The sequence below is a fragment of the Microtus oregoni genome, unplaced genomic scaffold, assembly GCF_018167655.1.
Source record: "Microtus oregoni isolate MIOR12 unplaced genomic scaffold, Mior012 000048F_ref0000485, whole genome shotgun sequence".
Classification (NCBI taxonomy): Eukaryota; Metazoa; Chordata; class Mammalia; order Rodentia; family Cricetidae; genus Microtus; species Microtus oregoni.
In genome coordinates, this window is record NW_024543222.1 from 16026207 (window position 1) to 16052312 (window position 26106).

General features: G+C 53.1%; 2 protein-coding genes across 2 annotated transcripts in view; one reads left to right on the forward strand and one right to left on the reverse strand.

Moving 5' to 3' along the window:
• The window catches only part of Wnt3 (Wnt family member 3), a 42998-nt gene extending 31730 nt beyond the window's left edge, over nucleotides 1-11268 (reverse strand). The window contains exon 1 of the mRNA XM_041635971.1: nucleotides 11028-11268. Within this exon, the coding sequence (XP_041491905.1) occupies nucleotides 11028-11107 (80 nt within the window). The 5' untranslated portion in view covers nucleotides 11108-11268. The remainder of the gene's footprint in view (nucleotides 1-11027) is intronic.
• Nucleotides 11144-26106, forward strand: part of Wnt9b (Wnt family member 9B) — a 43363-nt gene continuing 28400 nt past the window's right edge. The window contains exons 1-2 of the mRNA XM_041635603.1: nucleotides 11144-11182; nucleotides 11241-11320. Of these exons, the coding sequence (XP_041491537.1) occupies nucleotides 11144-11182; nucleotides 11241-11320 (119 nt within the window). The remainder of the gene's footprint in view (nucleotides 11183-11240; nucleotides 11321-26106) is intronic.

The window sequence follows — 26106 nt, forward strand, 5'->3', positions numbered from 1 at the left end:
GTGGTTCTCTCAGGGCCTCAGTTTGTCACCTGTGGAATGGGACAGAGAGAGAGAGAGAGAGAGAGAAAGAGAGAGAGAGAGAGAGAGAGAGAGAGAGAGAACATGCTTCTAAGACTTCCCTGAGCATGAGGCAGAGGGTGGAGCACCCAGAAGGTTGGGTTGGCTACTTGCTGGTTCTTAAATCCTGTTCCCCAGCTGCTCACTTTCTGGAGACAGGGACACTATTTTAGCTTCAAGGACATGCCAGAGTCATGGCTATCCTTGGAAGGCTCCAGAATCTCTCACCCTGCAGAAGTTTTCACTGAGGTGGAGGGCCATCCAGGGTGGATTTTGACATTCTCTTTGCCGAAGACAAGGGGCTGAGTGGGGTGGTCTCGAAGGCACCAACCAAGGGTAGGAGTTGAGAGGTAAGCTGAAGCCTTGTCGGGTGGCGGGCAGGTTACCCTCCCCTCCCCCCCATCCCAAAGTTCTCTTCCACTTCTGTTTTCATCTCGTAGGTTTTTATTTTTGTTTATTTGGTTTTTTTGAGACAGGGCCACTCTTGTCCCTGCACATCCTGAAACTTGCCATGTAGACCAAGCTGGTCTTGAATTTATAGAAATCTGCCTATTTTGGCTTCCTGAGTGTCGGGGTCAGAGGTATCACAGTGCCCGGCTCTCCTCTCCTTCTGGATGAGGTTCCCATCTCAGAACAGCAGTGATGTGGGTCATCCAAGGCCTAGCCAGGCTGTCCACCCTGTGCGATCCTAGGACCATCTTCTCTGCTAGCTCCCATTCTCCTGCTGGCCTGAACCTCTTACAGTGACTTCTGGAATAACAGCAACTGGTCTGGGGCAAGGGGAATGGCTACTTGGGTACTTGTGTGTGCCACCTGGTATCAAGAGCACCAGTTAGCTTCCAAGGTGAGGGAGGTGGGACAAAACAGCTGTGTTGGGGACCAAGCAAAGGGAAGGCACAGCCATTGAAGAGTTCCCAACTCAGGGCATAGTTAAATTGGTAGAGCTCTTGCCTAGCACACATGATCAACACCAAATAAAACCAGGCATGGTGGTGCGAGCTAGTCAGAGGACTAGGGGGGCTGAAAACTCGAGGATGAGAAGTCCAAGATCATCCGTGGCTACAATGTTGGAGGTTTTGTCTTGGAAGAAAAAGAAACAGAATCCCAGGAAGTACGATGTGACATTCAAGTTTAGACTAAAGCGTATCATGGTGGCATCCCTGCAAGCAGTGTCCCTGAAGACACGGTCTCTGCGGACTGGGAGAAGCAGACTATAGACACCGAGTACACTCTCTTCAACCCCAAAGTGTTTGCTCAGAGCTGTTTCTCTGAAACAGCGACTTTTCTCCCCACCCACCATTTCCTCCGTTCTTTCTTTAATAGAGACAGGATTTTACTGTATAACCCAAGCTGGTCTCAAATTTGTAATCCTCCTGTCTCAGCCTCTGGAGTGCAGGGATTACAGGCATACTACCACCATGCCAACAAAGTGTATTTTGCTGCCTGGCGGTAGTGTGTGCCTATCATCCCAGCACTTGGGAGGCAGAAGCAGGTGGATCTCTAAGTTCAAGGCCAGCCTGGTCTACAGAGCGAGTTTCATAACAGGCAGGGCCAACACATGGAGAAACCCTGTCTCAAAAAAAAACCCCAAAAATGTATTTTGCTTTTTCATTTTTGTGTGCCTTGCCTCTTTTCAGAAAGAATTCAGCACAGCTGGCAGCCAACATCCCATCTGAAGAAAAAAAAAATATGTATGGAGCATCAGTAGCCACTACACAGAGAGCAAGCACGGAGGATTCTAGATGCACTAGGCATGGGGTCTGCCTGCGAGGAGTTCAGAATACAAAATGTTTCTGGGTAAATAGCAGAATGCAGCCTGAAGAGCTGGACCTGGCAAAGGAGGGGGCAAACACGCCGCTCAAGGTCAGCACAGATGTAAGCATCCAGCATCAAGTGTGGCTCCGGCTTCCTAATGGCCGGGACATAAAGGAAACATGCTTTGGAAGAAAGGGGAAAGCATTCTAGTTTCTCAGGGGCAAAGAATGCCGGAGGTTTAGCTGCGAAAGTCAAGTGAAAAACCCACAGCTCTGAGGCACCCACTCAGGGCGAGGACGTGGGCTTGGATTCCGAGGCTGGGAGGTACGATGGCTTATCCAGGACCCGAGTTCAGTCTTCCAAACCCATGAAAAAAAGTTGGGCGTGGTGGTGTACCTGTAATCCCGCTGGGGAGGCAGAAGCAGGAAGATCCCTGGGCTCACTAGTCAGCCCACCTAGCCTAATATCCCAGTGAGAGACTGTTTCAAACCCCAGAGTGCCTGAGGAGCCACACAAGGTTGTACCCTGACCTCAAGCTCCAATGCACACATGAACATAACCCCCCCCCCCCCGATCTTCATACATAGCTTCTCCCTGCCCACCCACAAAGACACAATTCTTTCTGGCCCCCACAGGGTAAAGATTAGATGCCAAGGAAAGGGAGCCAGGAGGGTGGTGGCACAGGCAGTATGCAGGAACCGTGGTGGTCGTTGTCTATATTACAGTTAAGAAAACAGAGGACCAACGATTGACCAAGATTAGCCCTTCTGGGTCCAAGGGCAACAAAACGGTCACATGCTACACTGTACCGTCCCAGCTTGGGGACAGTCTGACCACCTCCAGAGGCAGGCGCCTGTTCCCAGTAAGAGTTCCTCAGCTCCTCAGAGTGGGATCCACACGCACTAAGTCATGGCTCGCAAGTTGAAAGTCGAGTGAGATCTGGCCTCAGAATGGTCTTTTGGAGAGCAAAGCATTACGCGAATAAATAGTTTCTCATCCGAACTAGGGAGTCCTCTTGCAAACCTAAGTGAGGCAGGAGAAAGGGCATGTGCTCCAACCCTCCTCCTGCCATGAGTGGCCTATGGGACGTTCCTGCCCATCTTTAAGCTCGGGAGAATATCTTTTAGATCCCGTAGGTCTGTGTAGACCACCACACAGCATGCAGTACCCAAGGACACCTGTCCCCTAGACCCTACCAAGTTCAGATGCCCAGCAAGAGCTGGGTGAACCTGGAGGAAGGACACATAAATAGCAAAACTCTGCAATCCGGGCTGAGAAAGAACAACACAGCCCAAGAGTATGGACATGGTGGAGACACTCCAGCATCTAGAATAGTGGCAACAGCCCAGGAAAAGGTCCCGTTGCCTTAGGAGACACCGACGGCCCTCAGGCCCTCTACAGTTCAGGGCTGCCAGCTGTGTGGCCTGAGCCAGGCGGGACCCGTGATGAGCAGAGCAGAAATAACCCCTGGCCAACCTGGAGACAGAGTCGTCCTGCCTTCCCCAGCTCAGAGGAAGAGGAAGAAGCCAGTGAATAAGCAAAGGGGCTCGTGTTTTTACTTGATGTTGGGTTTGAGGAGGGAGTTTGAGAGGGGTTCTGAAAGGCTTGCCGTAGAGGTATAGGCCAAAACAAACAAAGGGGCTCTAGAACGGAAGTGGGGAGCCATGGGAGGCTTTAGAGGAGCAGAGTGACACCCTCAGAAAGCCACATTATAAAGTGTGGAGAGGCCGGAGGGAGGCGGCATGCTGGTTCACATGGTCACAAGAAGCTGGAGGGAGGCGGCATGCTGGTTCACATGGTCACAAGCTCCCATTTGCATTCATAGCAGGCGCTGGAAGATTGGTTTTCTTTGCCGATCCAGCTGGCTCCGACAGATAAGTGGGACTCTGCGCCCAGGGGCAGGTTTGGCAGAAAGGCCCTCCCAGCAGACCTGGGCATGGGGTCCTGTTGCTCCCATCCCCCTTGCCAGCGCAGGGACACACATTCTCCTCCAGCCTCTCCAGCAGCTTGTGGAACGGAGACGGGCTACTGTGGGTTTTCTTGGCATTCCTTGGGGGTGTTTGGATTTCCTGATGCCCTCAGGCTTCAGAAAAGCCCTTCCAGGTGCCCACCTTGCCCTCATATCCCTCTCCTCTACCTAGACCTTCCACCCCAGTTCTCAGTGGGGATTAGGTCTGTGGGCTCTGAGTGAGCCTCCAGAGCTGAAACCGGGGCATGTCTGCTGTCACTCAGTCTTAAACCCAAGCAAGGGTTCTGCTCCCACAGATTCTACTCAGAGATTGGGGGTCCACTGTAGCTACTCTTGTATCTCACCTGGGTAGGGGGTGGAGCCCCTGGTCATCTTTCTAGCAACGGTAGCTGCTGACTCTGGCAAGACTGGTAATTCTGAGCTCTTAGCAGCTCCACAGGCCCGGAAGTTGTGTTAATGCCCATTTGGCAGATGAGAAAACTGAGGTCTGGGAAGGTTGGCAACTCAGCCAGCACCTCGCTGCTGCTCGAGTGTAAAGTTTATAGTCTGTACCTTGCCCTGGAATCTGTTCCCAGTCTCCCACCAGACACAGACGGTTCAAATATCCGCTGACCCTGTGCACAGCGCATCACTCTGGGAGAGTCCCCTGACCCCCTACCTGGAGACCATCTCTCAGTCTGACTCCTCTTGTCCCCAAGCACAGCACACTTCTGGGACCCCATCATTCCCTTAGACGTGTGAGTGTGCCTGACATTGCTGGAATTCACTCCACAGACATTAATGAGGCCATTTTGAGAAGGCTTGCCTCAGGGGAAAGTAGAGAGAGAGCTGTCTGCTGTCCCCATCCTGACCCCTGCCAACTCTTGCCAGCTGTACTAACCAAGCTCAAATAGGCGGACCGGTGCTACAGGCCTTAGCACCCCTACCCCTGCCTGCCCCATACCTTCCTTGGCCCCTGGACCAGAAACAAAGTACCTGGGACTGAGGTAGAGACTGTTAGAGTCACCATGCTGGCCAGCACGGGCAGACAGACGCTTGTCGCCAGGAAGCCAGGTGAGCTCCGGGGTTCCCAGAAAAGTTAGTTTAAGGGAGGACTAGTGGGGTTCCTCCCTTCTAGTACAAGGCTGATCCTACCAGGAAAACCTCTGGGGTCCTAAGGCAGTAATCACACTTCCAAGCAACACATTGTCCACCACAAAGACTTAGGCGTCAGCCTCTGAACACCAGGCCTGGCCTCTTGCTCCCATGGGCCACCAAAACCCAAGCCCCAGGACAACTTGAAGGTCTTCACAGGCAACCATAGGACTGGACACTAAGGGGAAGTGGAGAGCTGCTACATGGAGAAGATTCTAGAAGTCTTCAGCCCAGGTGGCTTAGCTATTCTCCTACAGAAGCAGGGTGGGGACCCAGGGATCCTTCCCAGCATCCCACTCTTCTAATCAGCCTGTCCTGGGGGAGTCTCCAGGGGGCTCTGTCCTTCTTCCCCACATTCCCCTCCTCTCAGTGGCCTAGCATTCAGGACAGTGGAGTCACTCTCTAAGGAGAACCCTGTTTGGAGCTAGGACATCACAGGTACCAGACCTGGAGGGGATGAGGTGGAAGTCTCTGCCCTACTGTCCCCCACATACCTCCACCCCCCCCCCGAAGAATGTAATTAGGAAGCAGGCTTCTACCTGGAGCCAAGCTTTCTGCCTTGGCTCTGAGTCATCCCCCAACTCCAGAAGCAACTTCATCTCATGGGGCTGCTCCAACAGCCAGTGCCCCGAGCCTACCCCTCCCTACCAGGCCATGTGCTCTATGTCCTAGCTGGAAATGACAGTGGCTTCAAAGCTTGGGAGACTGTGGGGTGTCAGGAGGATTAGGGGAGACCCCAGCACCTCTGTCTACCTTACTCTTCCTTCCCTGGGAGCAAAAGGCTAAACTTCCTCTACTTTTGATGAAAGTTACAAGTCTGTGGGCTCTAATGCCAAGCATTATAGGACAAGGAGAAGTAAGGGCCATGCGGACCAACCTGGGAAGGTTTCTTGGAAGAGTCAAGTCTGGACTCGGGGACCAGAGAGAGGGTCAAACATCGAACTGTACTTCCTGTCTATGGGCAGCTTTCTAGGAGCTTGCATTCGCTCCCCAATGTGCACAGGTTAGAGGCTATAACTCTGTTTATTTTTCATATGGGGAAACCGATTCTGGGAGAGGTCGTTGTGCCTTGGCTACTCAGATAACATGAAAAAATACAGGTATGTGAGCCAGAAGCCTGCAGATGGGAAGGAAGTACTGAGGGGAGGTTTAGAAGGGCATCAAGAAGGCTTGGCAGTAGTGGGACAGGGGCTTGGGGTTTAGGGCAGGTATACCAAGCTAAGGTGATAAAGGGGTGCACCAGGTCCCAAGTGTCTGCTGTGGGGTCCCCATTATATGCCTGGGACACTGAGAAGGACAGAGCTTCACTCCAGGTCACACAGCCTCGTGGTAAACTTAGAACTTGGACATGAGTCTCTCTACTCCCAGCCTGAACAATTTCCAGCACCCAGTGCGAATATATAGAAACAGAATAGATAGCCAGACAGTGGCAGTGGTGGCGCAGGCCTTTAATCCCAGCACTCAGGAGGCAAGCAGATCTCTGAGTTCAAGGCCAGCCTGGTCTACAGATCGAGTTCCAGGACAGCCAGGGCTACACAGAGAAATTCTGTTTTGATCTCACTCCCCACAAAAGGAAAAAAAAATATGTAGGGGCCTAGCCTTCTAGGTAGGTAGAGGTAGGGAAGGCCCTTCTCTTCGGCAGCTTTGGTCGGAGGCTGCTGGATTTAGCTCTGATTCCCCAGCTGGCTGCATCCTCCAGCAGACTGAGTTCTGTAGTGACAGAATGGGAGAAGTTGGCTTGGACCAGTCTGTTCCTTAGGGATTCTTACCTGGGACACCACCTGCCCTGCTGTCTGCCTCATGTCTCTTTAATCGGATGGAGCAGGAGCCCAGATGTGAGAGAATGCGGGCCCTGGAGAGCTCTTGTTGAGTTTAGAGCTTGGCAGCCGCTCAGCAAGTACCAGCTTTATAATGGTCTAGACTCCCAGTCACCTCTTCTGCCTTCAGGATTCATTACAGGATAGACAGACAGCCAGGATCCCCAGACCTCAGAATCTCCTGGATGGAGGAGCAGGTCACACCAAGCTGTCAATTAGACACTTGGAAATTTGGGGGGACTTTCCCCTGACAGCTGCATCCCCCTCCGCTCCCCCCCCCACTTGCCTTCATTCCTATGTATTCCAGTAGGTTATTCCCAAGGACACAGCTCCTGGTAAAAGAACATCTTTGGACCTGTTTTCTTTTTTGTTTGTTTACTTAACAATCAATATTTGATGCTGTCAGAAGGACACAAACAGATCTACCACCAACTGAGCTCCCTTTGGAGCTGGAGGTCCCAGCCACAATAGGGGTGGGCTGGACAGGAGGGCCGTGAACTCATTTCCAGGGGGCCCCAAATTCATTTCCCCCAGACGAATCCCCCAAGGCAAGATCTTCTTTGCAAGGGCGACCACCCTGCTGAAGCTTGGCCATCCGAGCTGGTATCTCCCATCTGTCTGTCTGTCTGTGGGATCAACAGCCTCCAGCCAAGCTCAGCTCCTCACCAGCCCTAGCCCCAGCCAGCTGTAATACCTGCCTGTTACAAGTGTTAACACCTGGCCTGGGGCCTTCCTCCCCCGCAGTCTCCAGGTGCCTCCCTGGGCCCAGCCTACTGACCCCCACCGGGGTTTGACTGAACACGTTCCCATGCCTCTGAACGCCCGGCTGTTGGGTGGGTGTTGAGCAGGGGAGAGGCAGCAGGATGTGACACATGGAGAAACTGAGGCAGGGCTTACGCTAGGTGCTTGGGCGGGGGATGGGCCCCGGAGTGGTAGAATAAGAGCCCAGGTAGCCTGACAGGCTTGGAGGCCTCAGCAAAACATCTTTCCCTTAAACTGCAAGTTTGGGTGGGCAGGTGACCCTGGGTAAAATGTGAGAAAAGTGGCCTAGAATAAGGGAGGGGGTCAACGGTCCTTAGTCACACAGTGAGATGAGTCACCCAGCCAACCAAGCCCCTTTTATCAGGCATCTCCTGTGGAGCAGAGATGACACAGGCAAGACCCTCGGAAGATCGGTTTTTCCCGAGGAAGAGGATAGATTTCTCTACCTGTAGCTAACTAGTATTGACAGGGAGAGTTCTACAAACCAGGCTTGCTGCCACTTCTCCTGGGCCAGTGCAGCCACTGCCTAGCTCGGAGAGTCTGGGGCACAGGGCTTCCTTCTAGAGCGAGAGGCCTCTCAGAGCCCCTTCCTCATCTGCAGTTTGTCGATGTGGACCGAAATCCCAGCTAAGCAATTTCTCCTGTAAACCCCTCCTGGGGAATGTGTGTTCTGGGTGGGCCAAGGAGGGCAGGCAGTGATGGACTCACAGGCTAAAAGGACTGGAATCTGCCTGCCTGGGGGCAGAGGGGGAATCAAGAATTCGAGGCCTACCATTCTCCAATTCCAGCCCTAAGAAGGTGATTCATGCCCCACCCCAGCTCTAAGGCCGAAAGGAAACCACCAAAGAAGGACGGTCAGTGGCCGTAGTCTTCAAGCGGACGGGGCACGCTGGTGCCAAGGAAGGCCCTGCCCCCACTCCAGCTGGGAGCCCAGGTCAATTGTGTCTGCAACTACCTTCTAAGACATCCACTTCCTGCCTGTCCTTCCCCTCAGGGCCATGGATGTCCAGGCACCCTATCTCAGGTGTCCCTCACGCCCACAAGTCAGGTGTCAGCAAACACAGCCACAGACACATAACCACTGGCACAAAACTATGCTACTGGCACTAGGGGACAAGATCAGAAGCAGGCCTAGACACAGCCCTCCTCCAGGTATCAGTACAAGGCTCGCTCTCATACTTCCAACCACGAGCAGATCATGCCCCAAACACCGATAGCATGCACAAGGACATTTGCGGAACCTCCCCCCTTATACCGTCAAGAAGGCATGCTCAAGTGTGCAGGGTCTTACACAGACACATGCACAAACAACTCACAGATCCAAACACACATATTCTCACGTCCAGTATCACAAGCAGAAGCCAGGCTGTCCCCTTCACACAAGCAAAGATACTTCCAGACTCCTGTCTCACATCACAGAATCAACCACTTGCTGATACCTGTATGCAGTGGGCCACGGATCTCCTAGGCACAGGCCACAAGATTTCACATGCACAGTTGCCTGGGTCTCAGGCATTACCAGCTCTCACCCAGAAAGACACACTGGTTCACAGACATACTTCTCAGGGTCATAGACCCAGAGCACACTGCACCATATACACAGAGGCAACCACAGGCACTGACAAACCACCAGTCTCTAAAATCTCCTCTCTCTCTCTCTCTCTCTCTCTCTCTCTCTCTCTGGCTCAGACAAAGCAGCCACCTGATTCCCCCCTCGACCCCCAAACAGGCCATGTGTGCAGCATTATGTTAGGGCTTGTCTCAGCCTTCTAGGTTTTCCTGGTATCTCTTCTTGTTGGTTGGCGACCGTATCTAGACATTCCTGGACACCATCACACACAAACCCTACTGCTACCACCATCTAACCCCCTGGTATTGCCCCAGGAAGTGCTCTCTTCCAGTTCACAGGACTAGGAAGCCCACTCTCCTCTTCCATGTCATCTCGAGTGCTCCAAGCATCTCTTCCTCTGCTCCCAGAGAAGGTAGAGCATTGCCTCGGCTGAGGGATAGAAAAAGAGTCAGGAGGCAGCTGGCAGATCCCCACCCTGGAATCCCTGGCTGCCCTCAGCTTGCACAGGCTCTGTATACACCACACGGAAGGCCTCAGACCAGCCCAAGCCCACAGGGAGAAAAGCCTGTCTATCCTTGGGGTATCTGCCTCAGGGGCAACTCTTGGTCCTTCTAAATAGACCCTTGGCCAGGCCATGGTTTAGCCCCCAGATATCCTTAAAGCAGCTGGAAGATTTGGGGTGTGGTCTGGCATCTGGTAGGCTCTGAGCCTCACGTTGTAGGCTTGCAAGTAGCAAGAAGGAGGGGGCATTCAGGTAGCACTTCACCTCCTGTCTAACTTGCACCCAAGGGGCCAGTCTCCATCTTACTCACAGGTCCCAAATTCCTCCTCCTCACCTCCCACCCCCAGGCCGCCTGCTGCTGTCCAGGAGGGGAGGTTTCTTTTATTAAAGTTTTCCGGAATGCAGGGGGCTGGAGACTGGGAGACCTGGGGTATAATTTAGAAAACTGGTTTTAGAGCCTTCCCCTATAGGACCTGCAGAGGGGGAGCAGCACTGGAGCTGGGAGAACAGGGGCGTCCTTGGAGCCGGGGGGCTCCCAAAAGGCTGTTTATCTTCCAGTCAGTCCCCTCACACACCCGGTGAGCCCCGAAGTACGCCGCCTGCTTTCCCAGCCTTATTTACCATAAAATGCCTTTTGTATCCGTATTTCTCAGGGACAGAATTCCCCTTTCCCTCTTCCTTTCTCCTCCCTTCTCCGTCTCCCAAATGCAACGAATTTGACATGGAGAACTGGGTTTCGCTCAAAGAACAACACAAACCTCTCCCTCCAAAACAAGTACATTTTCAGAGAGCCCCAACCCTCTTTTCTCCGGGCTGGACAAGCAAAGAACGGATCCACCCGGACCAGCAATGGCATCTAGGACCAGCAAATTCTACATTCACTTCGGAGGCTCAAAATTAATCTAGAGCAGAGTGGGGGAAATTTGGTGAAATGCCCCCCAAGTCCCCTTTAGGATCCCCAAAGCCCTTAGGGTCTGAAATATGAAGGCAAACGTGAGTATTGTGGAAGCAATCTTTTGACCGAGACACGGAAGAGGTAGGGTGGCGAAGAAGGACAGGGTAATTTTGCCCGTGTATAGACCCTAAAATGGAGAAGAGGAGTGGCCGGGCCCCAGGGACAGCACAGAAATCCAAATGTAAGGGAACCAAGGGTCTCCGCCCCCCCAAATTAGAGTAGGAGAGGGTGAAGACTGAGAAAGAGAGACCTTCAGGGGTAGGGAGAGCCCTCCCGCCTCTGCGGCGGGTAGCAGGGAAAATGGTGATTATCCGAGAAGCCAGGAGTTGGATTCGGTAGGAAACACCAGCAGAAAATCCAGGAGGGGTGGACGGCTGGGGGGCTGGAGGGAAGCAAGGAGAAAGGAGCCCTAGGCCTGCCGCTGCCCAGACCCGGCCAGCGCCCCCCACCGTTCCCGGGCGCGGCCGAGAGATCGGGGCCGCAAGCAGACGGGAGGCAAGTCTTACCACCAAATTGGGTAGCCGGCGAGGACCCTGGTGCCACTGAGCAGGAGGCCGAGTAGCAGTCCGAGCAGGTGGGGCTCCATTAGAAGCAGCGCCGAGGAGGAAGTTTGCCGGCGATCATGAAGAGGGGGAGCGACGCCCCCAATAGTTGGAACAAAGTCCACTTGAGGTTGGAAATGACTTTCGGGCTAGTCAGAAGCGCACCTCCACCCGCAGCCGCCCCCCTCCGGAGCCCAGCGCGGAGCAGCCGGGTTTGAGGATGTCAGCGAGCAGCCAATCAGCGCCCGCGGCCTAAGGTAAGAGATGAGTCTGTAGTTCAGCCTGTCAATCACGCGCCCCTCCCTCCCGGCCCACAACTCCGGCTCTGGGAAGGGCATCTCCCGGCAAACTTGGGCAAAGCCTGCGCCCCGGGCGCACGGAGGCCTCGGGAGGACCCGGCACGATGGATTCTCTGCCGGCCCAAGACGCTTCCTCCCCAGACCACGCGAGTCAGGTTTAGGGAGCTAGGGCTTTGACCCGGCGTTCACGTGGTGAAGGGGTCGGTTTGGGCACTGATGGGTGGCTCGCTTTTCTGTCGGTGGAACTGTGATCCCTTGGGACTGGGCCCGTAAGGAATCAAGAATAGAAAGCAAGGGGTTGTTTGCAGATCGCGCGACTGGGATCAGGGGCTCGGGAAATACAACCCCTCCCAGCCTCCCGCCTTCCCGAGCCGGCGAGCAGGCGACCCCGCCAGCCGGTCGCAGGTCTCTTCCAGGGTGTCCAAGGGGCGCACAGGAGAGTCCGCGGAGGCTCGAAGGTCTGCCAGCCGGCGGCGCCGGGGGACAGAGCTAGTGTCATTTGAGTCTTTTGTCAAGAGTCAGATTGGTATCACGACCTCCTGCAGCCTTTGCATTTCCTGCAACTGACACCAGCCGCCGTTAGCATTTCCTGCGGGAGGACTCGGTCACTTTCTCCTGCGGGCTTGCAGGCCGGACCTCAGCAGCACCTGCAGTTTCCTTTGGATCTTGGGGTGAAACCATTTGGGACCAATGAAAGATGGCAGCCCTGGCCGGTAGTGGCTGGGGGCCTCCAGCAGCACCCTCCCTCTCCTATGCCCAGGGCTTTTGATCTGCATTTCTGGCCCTTCTGCGGATGAGAAAGTAGAACCTGGTGTTCGGTGTTCAAGCGTTGTTTCGTGCAGACACCAGATTCATCCCATGACCTACTATAGTTCATACGCAGGGGGAAGCGACCAGGCCTCGAAGGGGCCTTCTTTCCTATTTTCCAGAGTCTGGGAGCTAAGTCTAAGTCACTAGTGATGCCGAGATTATGCCTAGGTTATTAGGATTCACCTAGATAGTATCTGCCCTCAGCCTCTCTCCCGGGGTACAGGAGACACTTGGCCCTTGAAATGCTCCTGACTTGGGGTCAAGAAAGCAAGCCCTAGGAGGCTTAGTGGGACCGGCTCTCCGAACTCGGTAGAGGGCCAGAAAAGAAGCCCACCCAAACGTGCCTGGCCAGGAACGGCGGGCTCTCCGCTGATAGGGGTGGACAGGGTTGGGGGAAGTCCCACAGTGAAGCAGACATTCCTAGCCTTTGATCCGGGAGGCTGGTGCCCACAGCTCGGATCCACTGCCCCTGCTGGTCGGCTCTCGGTACACTGCTGCTTCTGGTGTTGGGAGAGTGAAGAACTGGCCCCTGGGGGCACCAAGGGTCGGGAGAGCCGCCTGGGCTTGTCACTGCTTCTGCGCGTTCCTAGCCCGAACCACGGCTGGAGGGGGTAGAGGGAGAGATGAAAGAGGGGAGGAAGGGGAGATAGAGAGAGAAGTGGATAGAGACACTGAGACAGAAAACAGGGGCGGGGATGGGGTGGGACAAGCTTGCGCTTCCAGACAGAGGAAGAGGGGGGAGAAAGAAGAAGACAAGAAGTGAAGAGGGTTAAGGAGCCTCATAGTAACCCCCCCCCCCACACACACACACCTGCTGAACACTCATGGGGCTGGAAGATGGTACTGTGATAAGCAGCCCCAGAAATGCCTCCAGGGGCTGGGCATTCCCAAAAGATGCCCCCTAGGTTCTGAAGTCCCGTTTCTGGTTCACCTGGGAGGGCAGTAGGAGGGGGCTGGCCACTATCCGGGAATGTAGAGCCCCAGGGCTGAAGTTTTAGTCAAGAGAGAGCTTCCACGGGATCTTAGCTGTTAGGTACTGGCTGCTGGTGCAGTACTTTAGCTGAGTACTGGATTGCAGCTCTTCTCTTGGGAGGAGATTCCCAGAGTTTGCTGAACATCGATTCACGTTAGACCTCAAATTCTGCACCACAGCTTGGGGTTCGGCAGCCCAACGCTAGTGTTTCTGAGGGCTGGGATGTTGCCTTCCCTTGCCTCCAACACGCCACTGTGGTGTGGAGGCAGGAGCTAATCTAAACGACTTCTTCGGGTCATTTAGAACCTGAAGATTCCACAGGTGCCAGCCCTAGACGGTGGTGGCAAAGATCCTTGGAAGTTTTAGGTGAGATGCTGATTGTCTGAGAGAAGCGTGGGAAGCTGTCCTGGTGTGGCTAAAACTGGTCGTTCGGGCTGTGTGTATGCAGGTGCCTCTTACATGCATCCTAGAGCCCGAGGCAGCCCCAGGTGCTGTTCAGCGGGTAGGAAACAAACACAGGGAAAAGTGCAAGGAGGAGGGGACCAGCGGCGGGGAGTGGCCGCGCGCATGTTGCCGCGGCAGAGAGCAGAGGCCTGCGTGGGGATTTCCCCCCACTTGAAAGTTCCCCAGAGGAGGGGATTCCGGAGTCCTTTCGTCTCTCTTGCCAGGTGTCCTTCCTTCAACACAAGCTTAATTTTCTTCCTCCTGCCTGCGGGTGGCAACGCAGGAATGGACCCTGCCCAGGCAGTGAGGGAGCCCCCTTGCCACGAGTATCTCACAAGAGCCTCTTCTCTCTGAAAGGCAACCCAATCTCAGCGTCGGTTGCACATGGCGGTAAAAGGTTACTCTTACTCCAAAACCAGCTAGTGAGAGTGGATACGAGGCTCGGTCCTGGATAGGAAGGGTGGTCTCCTGGCTGAGGGGTGGGCGGGGAAGGGAACCAACCTGCAGTATTAGATGTGGCACGTGGGAAGCCTGCGTGCTGTGTGTGACTGACAAGGACTTCAGACCTGGGATGGGGACCCCCACCCCCACTTCTGTAGCTGCCCGGAGGTTCCTTTTGAAGTGTTCTTCCTCCAGGAGCCCTCGGTCAGCCGCTGTGTATTCTGCGCGGCTCCAGCGGACCCCTGCCGAGGCACCTCGAAGACAAAGAATTCGGCAGCCAGGCAGGCCCCCGACCGCCCTCACGAGGCTGCCAGTCTGTCGCGAGGAGGAAGGAGGAAATCTCCTAACCAGGCACTGACTGCCATTCGTTTTTTGCTGAAACTGTTTTCCGCGGCTCTGCGGGATGGGGGTGGGGGTGGGGGTCAAACCAGCCCAGCCCAATGTGGGGGGTGGAGGAGAGGGAAAACCACGGCGGGCAAGCGGGGAGGCATGAAGTGCGAAGGTCAGTGGACCTGAAGCAGAGAGTCAATACCAAAGGGAACGGGAGACTCCAAGATCTGGAGAAAGGGGTCTCCTAATAGCACTAGGAGCCTCCCGCACGATTTCAGGCGAGTTTCCTGGAGGCCACTGGGATATTGAACAGCAGAGAGTGGCCTAGGAAGTAGGAGGTCCATGGTGTGGTTGGTAGATGCGGAAATTAATTGGGCATGATTCCATTCATGCAGGTCGCGTTGAGACAAAAGTCTCCGTGTGCAGGGAGCCTGTGACCTGCAGAGTAGCAGAGTAGGGTACCTCAACACCCCGCCCCCCCAATGCGGGTGTCTGTGCCAGAGCTCAGAGCCTCCTCTGTGTTGCCTCGCGTGCCCCCATCCCACCGGGGGTGGGTGCTGATAGGAAGGCGAAAAGTCAGGCCGCCTTCCGTCCTAAGCAGCCTGGGTATTTGGGAAGCCTGGCTAATGAGGCATCCTCGTGAGAGAATTCCCTTAATCTACTATATGAAATCCTCGTTCTTACCTGGGGATCAGGTGCGCCTGGTTCCCCTCTCCTTCTCACTGTGAGTCACCTGGGAGGACTTGCGGGTCCTAGAGACAGTTGGCAGACTGGCTATTGTGGCGCAGGTTGGCATCTCTGGGAATGGACCCCGTGATGCCTCGGTGCCTTCCACCCAGGCCTCAAGATGCCAGGGGTCCCCTTATCCCAGGGACCATCCAACAACAGCTCCAGGGCCCTGGGGCAATTTGGAAGGCGATGCTGAGCCTGAGTCTTTTGCAGGAACTGTGAAATGAAGGGTAGCCTCACTAGTGGAAGCAGCTGCCCCAGGAGGGTTCCCTCAGTCGGGATGTGGGGATGGAACTTTAATGTCTCCCAGGGGGCTGATAAGATTAAATGTTAATGCAACAGGCCACCTGACCTAGATGGTAAAGAAACCCTGGCTTTCTTTATCTCTGTGACAAGGAAAGTTCCTCTCCCTCTATCCTGACCTAGGATCTGTGAGGAGCCCAGAGTCCTCTCTTGTAGGACTTATTCAACACCACCCCACACACACCTCAGTATCTCTTTGGAGTCTCCTCACCCCTGTTAGTGGCCAACCCCACCCAATGGCTCTGATCCTCTGCCAGTGTTGTGGTTTGAAAGAAAATGGTCCCCAAAAGGAATAGTAAGATTAGGAGGTGTGGCCTTGTTGGAGTGGGTTTGAGGTCTCATATATGCTCAAGATACCGCCCAGTGTCTCAGTTCACTTCCCGTCTCCTGAAAGATGTAGGATACTCAGCTTCTTTTCCAGCACCACATCTGCCTGCACGCCACCATGTCGCACCATGATAGCCGAATAAACCTCTGAAAATGTAAGCCGCCCTAATTAAAATCTTTTTCTTTCCTAAGAGGTGCTGTGGTCATGGTGTCTCTTCACAGCAATAGAAACCCCAGATAAACAGCTAGCAACTTTCTTTTCCCATGAAGCGCCTAACACCGACATGAAGTTAAACATGGCACATACCAAGCCTGTCTGCTCTGTGTTGACCTTTGCTGCTCTGAGAGCAGGGGACCTCAGACACCCTGTAGAAACATTGGTGACAGGCCTAGAGAGGGCACTAAGGTCTCTCATGGGAGGGCTGGGTTCCTTGTGGTCTTTCCAGGGGCATAATGCTCCCCAGAGATCTGTCCACCCCAGCTACTATGCTGGGCTTGGGGCCCTGTTTTTCTCAAAGGAAACACCCGCCTTGCCTGATGGACTGAGATGAGGGCTTGTCAACCTGGCTGGAAATCACTGCCACCTGGAGGCCTCTGAGGCTTGGAGGACTGTGCAGACACATTGTAGCATCTCTCTCTCCTCTCTTTCCTTCCATCTGTTTCCTGTCTTTCACCCATAACCCTGAACCTCAGGTCTGCAGGCCTCTGCTGGCCAAGGCTCTGGGCACGAGCCAAGGTCCATTCCTGGCTTCATCGTGAACTTGTCAGGTGTGTGTGTGTGTGTGTGTGTGTGTGTGTGTGTGTCTGACAGTGTAAGTCTGTGGTCTTTCTTGTCTGGGATGTAACAGCCCTTTTCTCCTGGCTCACTTGTTTTGCAGGCCGTTGCAGTCCAAGGTGTCTGGGAGCCGTCTTTGGTCCCAGGAGTCTCTAACCTCCCTAAGTATTGCTTCTTTACCTGGGCTCTGGGCACAGGAATGCAATCAGCAAACTGCTGTGTGCTGCTACAGAGTTCCCTGTTGTGCTGTGTACAGGTGTTCTGTGTAGAATTTTTTTGTGTGTGGCTCATTCATGACTTCACTGTGTGTAACCAACCCCCAGAAGCGGTCTTGGGTCCCAACAAGGTTTTGAGTATATGAGACTTTCCATCTGCTGGTGGTAGTCATGCCCCAGAGGATCAATTAAGTGTTTCTAAACAGCAAAATTAAGAGCTGTAAAGATTCTTGAAAGAAGATTTTGGTCGGGGCACTATAGGAAAATGGGATAGAATAAGCCTGCTATTTATTATCCCAGAAGACAGCATAGACCATTTCCCAGCATGCCCTGGTTTGCACCCTCCAGAGCGCTGTCCACTAGTTCTCCCTCCACAGACCAGTATTCCCAGCAGCCAGTGCTGGAACCTGAGTCTGGCCCAGAATTGAGCTCTGGGTCCCGAAAGTCTGAACACAAGTAAAAGGTTCAGTGGGCCCTGGTGGCCTCACCAGCAGAGACCCTGGGGCAGGTGTTTGTGTGGGTCCTTGGTTTGCCACTGCTCACATCCCAGCAGACTCTGCCCAGGTGGGATTTCTCTTGTCTGCCGAGGATGACCCTACCTGAGTAGTTGCCTTAGGGGCCAACGACACCTCCTTACTTCATCACCCTGGGCTGTCTCCTGTGTTCTCTGAACCCGGTTCCTCACTTGCAATGGTGACGCCTGCTGTGTATGAAATGGTGTCTGGCTGGAGCTGAGTGATGAAGACGCATCCTTTGCCCTCCTTTTTTTTTTTATTACAATTTTTAAATTTTATTTTTATGTGTGTGAGTGTTTTGCCTGCATGTATGTGTGTACCATGTGCAAGCTGGATGCCTCTAGAGGTCAGGATCCCCGGAACTGTAGTTCCTGATGGCTATAGGCCATCGGTATGTACATACATAAATCAGTATATACAAACACAAATACACATATTTAAAGGATTTATTTAGGCTGCAGAAGCCCAAGTTCATTCTCCCTCCCCTGACTCAGAGATAAACCTTGACTAGTCAGAGCCAGTTTGCAAGGGTTTGGGTTACACTGGCTCAAAGAAGACACGATGGGAAGCCAGCTGGAGGATTTGACGATTCTAGAAAGCATTTTGGGGGGCTTTTAAAAAGAGACAGAGTGGGAGGTTCCCTGCTTTGGGGCACTGTTACCCAGTTCTCTTGCTTTGGGACCTTGTTGTATCTTGGTGGAATGCTATCAGAACAACTGACTGAGAGCGAAGTAGAGAGACTATAGAAGAAGGAGGAAGGAAGAGACTGAGCCTCTCAAGCCATTGCTGAGAAAATAACCACGCGCAGAATCCTGCCTTGGATTCTTGTGATACAGAATGATGGATTTTCCTAGTCCCATCTGAGGCTGTCCTTTGCAGCTAAGGGTAGCGCTGAGTCCCTCTATAGGGGTATCTAGAATCACCACGATCATGAGCATCATCCCTGCCTCAAAGTATCAGATATATTTGGGGGCAACAATCCAGCCTTACGAGTAAGTTGGGTGACAGCATGGGTCAGTACCGAGGCCTCTGTGACCCAAATATTTCTAGCTGGGCAAGAAGCTTGACTGCCTCTCACCTGCCCAGAGAAGCCAGCCAAGGTTCTGGATCGCCCCTTTGGTCTATGAGAGGCTTTCTTCAGGAGAGGGATGAGGAAGGAGAAGAGGAGGATGGGTCAGGTTCAGATACCTACCTCAGACACCGTTCTAGAAGTAGACAAGAGCTGGGAGGATAGGGTGGGAAATCAAGAGATCCAACCCAGTTTTCTGCTGATGGGCTGTGTGATCTCAGGTTCTAGATTGAAATGGTCCAATAAAGTCAGTGCATCTGGTCATGATACCAGGTGACTGGGTGTTTTACTTCTCCATTGTTACTAATGGACCCCATCCTTGATACCCTAGCGTCTCAGGGCCAGACCCGGACACAAGATAGGAGCTAGTTGTGGGTCCCTGGTAGTGGCCGCCTCAGCCTTTCATGGACACTTGTCCTGAGCAAGGGTTGTACTCACAGGGCAGTGCCCATTGGCCTGCTTGGCGGACTCCAAGCACTCACGGGAGACACTGGAGTCCTGGAAGAGAGGGGAGGAGAGAAAGCCGAGGTGCAGCGCGCACGCGTGCTTGCGTGCACACAGTAGTGGCTGCCCCCTCTGAGTGTGCTGAAGGTTGCCAACTGGAGTTTAAACCTCATTCCATCACACAAAGCCGCCACTCTGGGGGCTTGACCCCTCGGATCCTCCCCTGGGGCTAGCTGATCTACCCTGAGGGAACTGGCCCCAGAAGGGCCTGGTTACTGGCTGCCAAGTGGCTGGGAGGGAAGTTTTAATGATACACAACACAAGACACAGGGGGGAAAGGAAAAGGGAGGGTGGTGGAGAAGAGAAGGGAGGTGGGGGGGGGGGGGAGAAAGAAAGACCTCCTGCCAGGCCTGTTGCCAGGAGACGGCCAGGCAGCCAGAATCAGCGCTGCTCTTTTCACTGTGGCCTTTAAGCACCGAGAGAAAGCCCGGGCCATAAAGGAGGACATGTGTTGCTGGGTGTGTAAAGCTAGCCTCTGCAGTTAGGGGAACCCCGGCCCCCCCACCTGCTGCCCCAAGAGCCTCTTGTGCCCCCAGCCCTCCCCCTCCTGGAGGTTACAGATGAACGGGGCTGGCCTGCAGAGGAACTGAAAAAGGCTCAGAAAGCGGTGGTCCGGGCTACTTGCAAGGTCCCTGCCACTTCTGAGGTGACAGCACTCTAGCCAGGGCCCAGGAAAGCCAGCAGTGTAGACGCTTTGAGACCAGGAGCTCGTGATATGGACATGTTTCTCTATGTTTCTCTATGGACATGTATTTCTGTCAGTTCTGGGTGAAACACTGGGGTTTGGGGGTGTCTGAACTCCAGGAAGCCTTAACAGAGAACTCAGAAGGGGGTGACTCTTGAACTGACATGCTGAGCCCACGGAGAAAAGAGGTCAGTGGGACTGTGTCTTAGTACTTAAAGACTGTACCTGCAGCTCCCAGTGGTCAGGTCTGTGGCCTGATGGGGTCCGCCCCACAGCCAGGAGGGTTAACAGTTGAAGACTGTTGACAAAATTAGTTCTCAAGTATCCCAGACCCTTGTCTGTCCATGGGGAGATACACAAGCTGGGACAGATGCCATGGCTCAGAGGCCTCAGGGGGCCATCAGCAAGCCTGAAGCGCACATGGAAGTTGGACTGAAGCCCTTCCAGGTTCCTTTGACGGGGAGTACAAGTCCCCAGGCCAAGGCCACTGAGCCCAGTTCTAGTTCTGGGCACAGCATCAATGCCCTGAGATTCAGTGCTGGTGTTGGGAGGAAACGAACCACCTTCCACTCGGTTCCCCAGCTGCACCACTGGGGACACTGCTGGAGGCTGCATGAGATGACACCCCTGCATACAGCACCCTCCTCCCTTCAGCCCTGCTTCTCTAGCTGTTCCTCGGCATTGCTCCACGGGGAAAGCAAGAGCCGGGAATAGTGCGGTAGGGCGAAGAGCTGAACAAGATCAGACATCGCGCTCTCGAGCAAAGGCTCTAGCAAAGAGCCACACACCCAGCCCATCTTCTGGGTCTTAAGTGGGGCCAGAGCCAGGGCTTCAATTCTTGAGATATAAGTCTTTTCCTCTGGGGACCCTCCCTGACTTCAGCCGCTTTCAAATCTTCAGCAATTTGGTGATTAACGAACACAGAGTGGCCCTGACCAGTCACCACGGTTTGTCCTCCGAAGTTCAGGGCTGGGAATCAGGTGAGTGGGGCAGTGGTGACATCCACGAGGGTCTCTCTTAATTCAGGGTAGAGAGATCCAGTTGGGCTGGCAGGAAGGGAGGATGGTCCAGGCTGCCAATTTCCTTCTCCATTCTGCCCAGCGCTGAAACTGGGACCTTGAACCACTTTTTCTGATCTATAGCCCTTCCCTGAAGTGATGTTGTAAGACAGTGAAGTGATAGCATGGTCCCATCTCTAAGGCCACCATATCCCTGCTGAGAATTGTGCCCTAACAGACCGAGGACTGGGGTCTGGGTGGATGGTAAGGATGAGAGTGACACCTGGTGGAGATTCTAGGAATAGCATTAAGAGAGAAGTTTGGCAGCGGTTGGCAGTTAATAATAGCACCTCCCCCCGGGATCCTGAGACTCACCTAGATCTTGAGCCTCTCTTCCCTCTCCTAGGGAGAGGCTCGGGTGGGTGCATAGAGGAAAACACTGGAGTTCCATCTGGGAGTCCAGGAAATGCAGTGGCTTTGTTGTATCCTAGGCAATGGTACTAGTTTTTTTTTGCATTTCATTCATGAACTAAGAGTTTCAGGACCGGCTTTGCTTTTCATGTCTCCAGAAGCAGGACTATTTGTGTGTGTGTGTGTGTGTGTGTGTGTGTGTGTGTGTGTGTGTGTGTGTGTGTGTGTGTGAGATAGGTTTTGGGGGCAAAGAACATCTGGTACATACTTTATATACCTTGGTGTTTTATTGCCCTGATAAGAGGGGGCAAAGTTCAGTACTGTCAACACCCAGACATCAATGGTTAAAAATGTCAGCTGCTAAGGAACCGGGAGGAATAAATAGGGTAATGAGATGAATAGCAGCGTGCTTGACACCTGACATGTTCAAAGAGCCGGTGCAATTCATACACACAAGACTTTGAGGAGAGTGCCTGGCCTCCCTGGTGAGCCGGGTTGGAGGTAAGCTTGTCTAGACCACAGGGTGCTATCTTGATGACCTCTGCCCCGACACCCAAGTGTGCTGTTCACTGTCTCCTGGAATGACTTAAAAGCAGGATATGTGGATGGAGAAACCAACACACGAGGATTTGAGTTTGTGAAAGAACGGTCTCCCCTGTCTACAAGCATGTTTGTGTCGAAGTAAATGAAAGAACCCGTCCGCTTTCAGAAGGTCTTTGCACAAGGGTCTCTTGCCGGTGTGTGAGATCCCTTCTGATTCCCACATTCTCCCTTCTGACATAGACTCAACCCTGCTATGATGCCTGAGTTCCAGACACACGCTGTCCTGGAGCCCTAGTCCGACATCCCTCCGATGGGGCTTTGAGCTATCATGGGAGAAGCATCTTGAAGGGGTGAGACCCATGTAAGGGACTCCGTGGGTACCAGGCCTGATGTCACTGTACTCTTTTTGTTTTTGTTTCCTCATAGTCCACAACAGAGCCCCAAGTAAGAGCTGGTTGGCGCCATCCATGTTTCCCAAACAAGGGACATACGGCCCAGGGAGGCAGGACCGCTGGTGGAAGTCATTGTCCTAGCAAGTTCAGGGACTGAGATGTGAATCCAGATCCCTTTTATGTCAAAGTTGGGCATCTGGGGTGCTTCCCAGGAAGGTGTTGACATCCTCTTCAGGGCATGTGCATGGGGACAGGTAATGATCCCAAAGGCTTGCTTTTCCATCCCCTTTGCAGAGGACAAAGCTGGTGTGTGCCTTAGGGTGGACAAGCTCAACTCTGCATGCTGGGCTCCACGGAAGGGTGCCCTACAGAAAAGAAGCCAAGGACACGATGGGCATTTTTGCAGTGACCGTCATCTGCCATGGAATTGGCATGCCTAGAGGGGAAGCCCTCCGAGTCACTCTGAGGGGCTCTATGAGGGCAGGGTCCTGCCAGCCTTGTCCATGTGTATAGCAATCTACCTTCACCCAAGAGAATAGTTATGTCTTCGCGGCCCCAAGCCATAGCTCAGACTCCCCATACTAGGGTGAAGATAGAGGAAATGTTCTCGTTTTCTGAGCCCTCCCTACTGTTTCAGAAGTGGTCAGAGGTGGCTGAGGGTGTAGCTCATTTGGTAGAGTTCTTTTTTTTTTTTTTTTTTTTTTTGATTTTTCGAGACAGGGTTTCTCCGTAGCTTTTGGTTCCTGTCCTGGAACTAGCTCTTGTAGACCAGGCTGGCCTCGAACTCACAGAGATCCGCCTGCCTCTGCCTCCCGAGTGCTGGGATTAAAGGCGTGCGCCACCACCGCCCGGCTGGTAGAGTTCTTGCTTAGCACACATGAAGCCTCGAGTTCGGGTCCCAGCCCTGCACAGCCCAGGTGCAGGGCATATGACTGCAATGAAACCCTCTGGGTGTGGAGGCAGGAAGAGCAGAAGCTCTAGGCTGCCTTTGGTTGCACTATTGAGCCAGACTCTGTCTCAAGAATAGAAACGGGGCTGGAGAGATAGTTCAGTGCTCAAGAGCACTTGTTGCTCTTGCAGAGGACCCAGGTTTAGTTCCCAGCACCCACAGGGTGATTCACAACCATCTGTAACTACAGTTCCAAGGGATTTGAACCTTCTTCTGGCCTCCGCAGGCACCAGACATATAGGTGGTGCACCTACATAAATGCAGGCAAAACACTCATACACATAAAATAAAATTTAAAAACTCTAAAAAATAACTTAAAAATAAACAAACAAAACAACAAAAAAGGGAGTGGTCGGAGAGATTGCTCAGCAATGAAGAGCACTTGCTGCTCTTGCACAGAATCCAGCAGCAACATGGCAGCTCACAACTCCTTGTAACTCCAGTTCCATTGACCTGATGGCCTCTTCTGGCTTCTGTGGGCATAAGGCATGCACATGGCACACACACACACACACGTGCAGGCAAACACTCATATAAACAAAATAGAAATAAATCTTTAAAGACAAAACACACCAACCAACCAAAAACCCACCAAACGTATTACTGCCACATTCCCTGCCCTTCCCTGTTCTCTCAGAGGTGACCTGATAATGATTCAGGCTAGCCAGGGAGTAGAGAGACCACAAGGAACTATGTTAAAAGCAAAACAAAACAAAACAAAAAACGGAAGTAGGGCTGGGCTAGAGAGATGGCTCAGTGATTAAGAGCATATACTATTCTGGAGAGTTCATTCAGCTCCTAGTTCCTACAGCCAAGGGCACACAACTACAGGTCCAGGAGATCTGACGCCCTCTACTGGCCTACATGGACACGTGCACTCACATGCACATATCACATACACGCATAACTGAAAAGAAATCTTTCTAAAAACAAGGTAACAAAAACAAGAAGTGGTGCATAGGCATACCCTTAATCCTACACCCAGGAGGCTGAGGCAGGAGAATTGCCATAAACTCAAGGTCACATGATGAGATCTTATTTCAAACAAACAAACCCCAGAAAACTCATCTTATTTCAGAGATCACTGTGGGGAAGGAAACAGCCCCTCTTCCAACCCATTGGTCACATTTGCAGTGGGAGATTGTTCCCTGGGGCCATATTGGCTGTAGCCCTTAAGCAGATAGAGCCCATTCAAATTTGGATTTCTCTCTCTCTCTTTCTCTCTCTCTGTGGTGTGTGTGTGCATGCGTGTGTGTGTGTGTGTGTGTGTGTGTGTGTGTGTATTTATGTGGATGTGCAAATGTCTGTAAACTCTAGAGGTTTACATTGGGTTTCTTCCTCGGCTGTTTCCCACCTTATTTTCTGAGACAGGCTCTCTCAGAACTTGACACTCACCAATCCATAGCCAGAAAACCCCAGGGATCCTCTTATCTCCACACTCTGAGCAGATTTGGGATTATATGGGCTTGCTGCTGCACCCGACTTTTCTGTGGGTGCCGAGATCCAGTGGAGATCTTCAAGCTCATATAGCAAGCCCTTTACTGATTGAACCATCTCCGCAGCCATCCATCCATCCATCCATCCATCCATCTATCCATCCATCTATCTATCCATCCACAGGCTCTCTGGTCCAGTCCTCAGACTTACCATATATCTTGAATTTAGGATCCTTCTGCCTGTACCTCCACAATACTGGGATTACAGGCATATGCCAACATACCTGGTTTACGCAGTGCAAGGGATTGGACTCATGGCTTTGTGTGTGCTAGGCAAGCCCTCTACCAACCCAGCTATGCCCTCAGCCCCGAGTCTGGCACAGTTTGATGGGGACAGAGCTAGGGAAGGGGATGATTCACCATACATAACAGCTTGCAAAGGTGCTTTCCTTCCTAAAGAATTTCAAATAGATTTCCACGAGTTTCAAATATTACTCATAACAATGCGTATCAGTTGCTTGTTTTGTTGGATAAATCTGTTTGTGGCCATGCTTCATAGCACTGAATCTGTCCCCATGGCCACATTTTCCGGGGGGCATGTGCGAACACAGGACCCTTCCAAAGCCAGTTTTCAACTGCCCAAAGCATTTGGCAGGCCCAGACAGCATGCACATGAGATCCCCTCTCTTCGTTGCCATATGTGTTGGGATGCACTGAGCCCCAGCACTGAGTGGCTGCAGCATAGAGAGGATTCCATGGCTGCGAGGAGCCGTGCACAGGCTGCAAGAGGCAGGGAGCAGACACGAATGCAACGGAGGGAGGGAGATTGTTTAGAAAGACGACAGGGTGAGGAAACCAGCTCATGTGGAGAGCCAGACTCTGAAACCCGGAAGTCATGTCACTCACAGGAACACCCCTGGTAGTACTTCCTGCTAAAGACACCTCCTTTTCTTGAGGTCCTGATGTGACACCAAGACCTCCGCCAGAATGCCGCTGTCGGTGGCAGCCGAGGGGGGGGGGGGGTTAGTAAGATCAAGGTGGGAAGACTCACTTCCAACAGAGACGATGTCATGGAAGAGGGGAGCAAGCCAGACAGACCAGCCCATGGCTCCTTGGAAACCTGACTGACCAGATCCGCTCTTGGCTGAACACCTACTATGTGCCAGGCACGCCGCCCTCCTGCACCCCTCACAGCCGGCATGAGCAGCAGTCAGGAAAATGGACACACTGAGAGGGTTTAGTTGTCCGAGGTCACCCGACCAGGAAGGAAAGCTAAGCTAGTACTGACCAGTGCCAGAAAGGTCCTGCTGGCCACCTTGATCAATATTTATTCCCCCCCCCAAAGTAAAGAGACTTCTGAGTGGGGAAGAGTCTGAGTAGGTGGGAGGATAATTCACAATAAAGAGGCCCCTCCCTAGTTCCCCAGATCTCTGAGTTCGAGGCCAGCCAGGTCTACAGAATGAGTTCCAGGACAGCCAGGACGGCACAGAGAAAGCCTGTCTCGAAAAACTAAGACAAAAGCATCAAAAACAAAAGCCTCGAAAGCCCATTCAGCTGGGGAGCTGAAAAGAGCGAACTTCAGGAAGAAGAGTTCGGGGGCTGCAGGAGGAAGGCAGTGGGACTGGGGGATCTGACCCTGGGCTTGGCAGGGTTCTCCAGGGGCCTCGGTGACTCTGGCCTGGTCTCTTTCCTAAATGGCATCTTCTTTGTTAGGTCAGCCTCCCTGCCTTTCCCTTTCACCCCGTGGTGAAAGACAGCATTCTAATGCGGTTCTTGGTGAAGCGACAAGGACTGCAGGAAAGGAGTGTCAGCAGAACGGACTAAGGGGGCTCTGGGGTGGGGGAGTGTGAGAAAGGAGGGTTTTAGAGTGTGAGGCAGGCATTCTGCAAAAATCC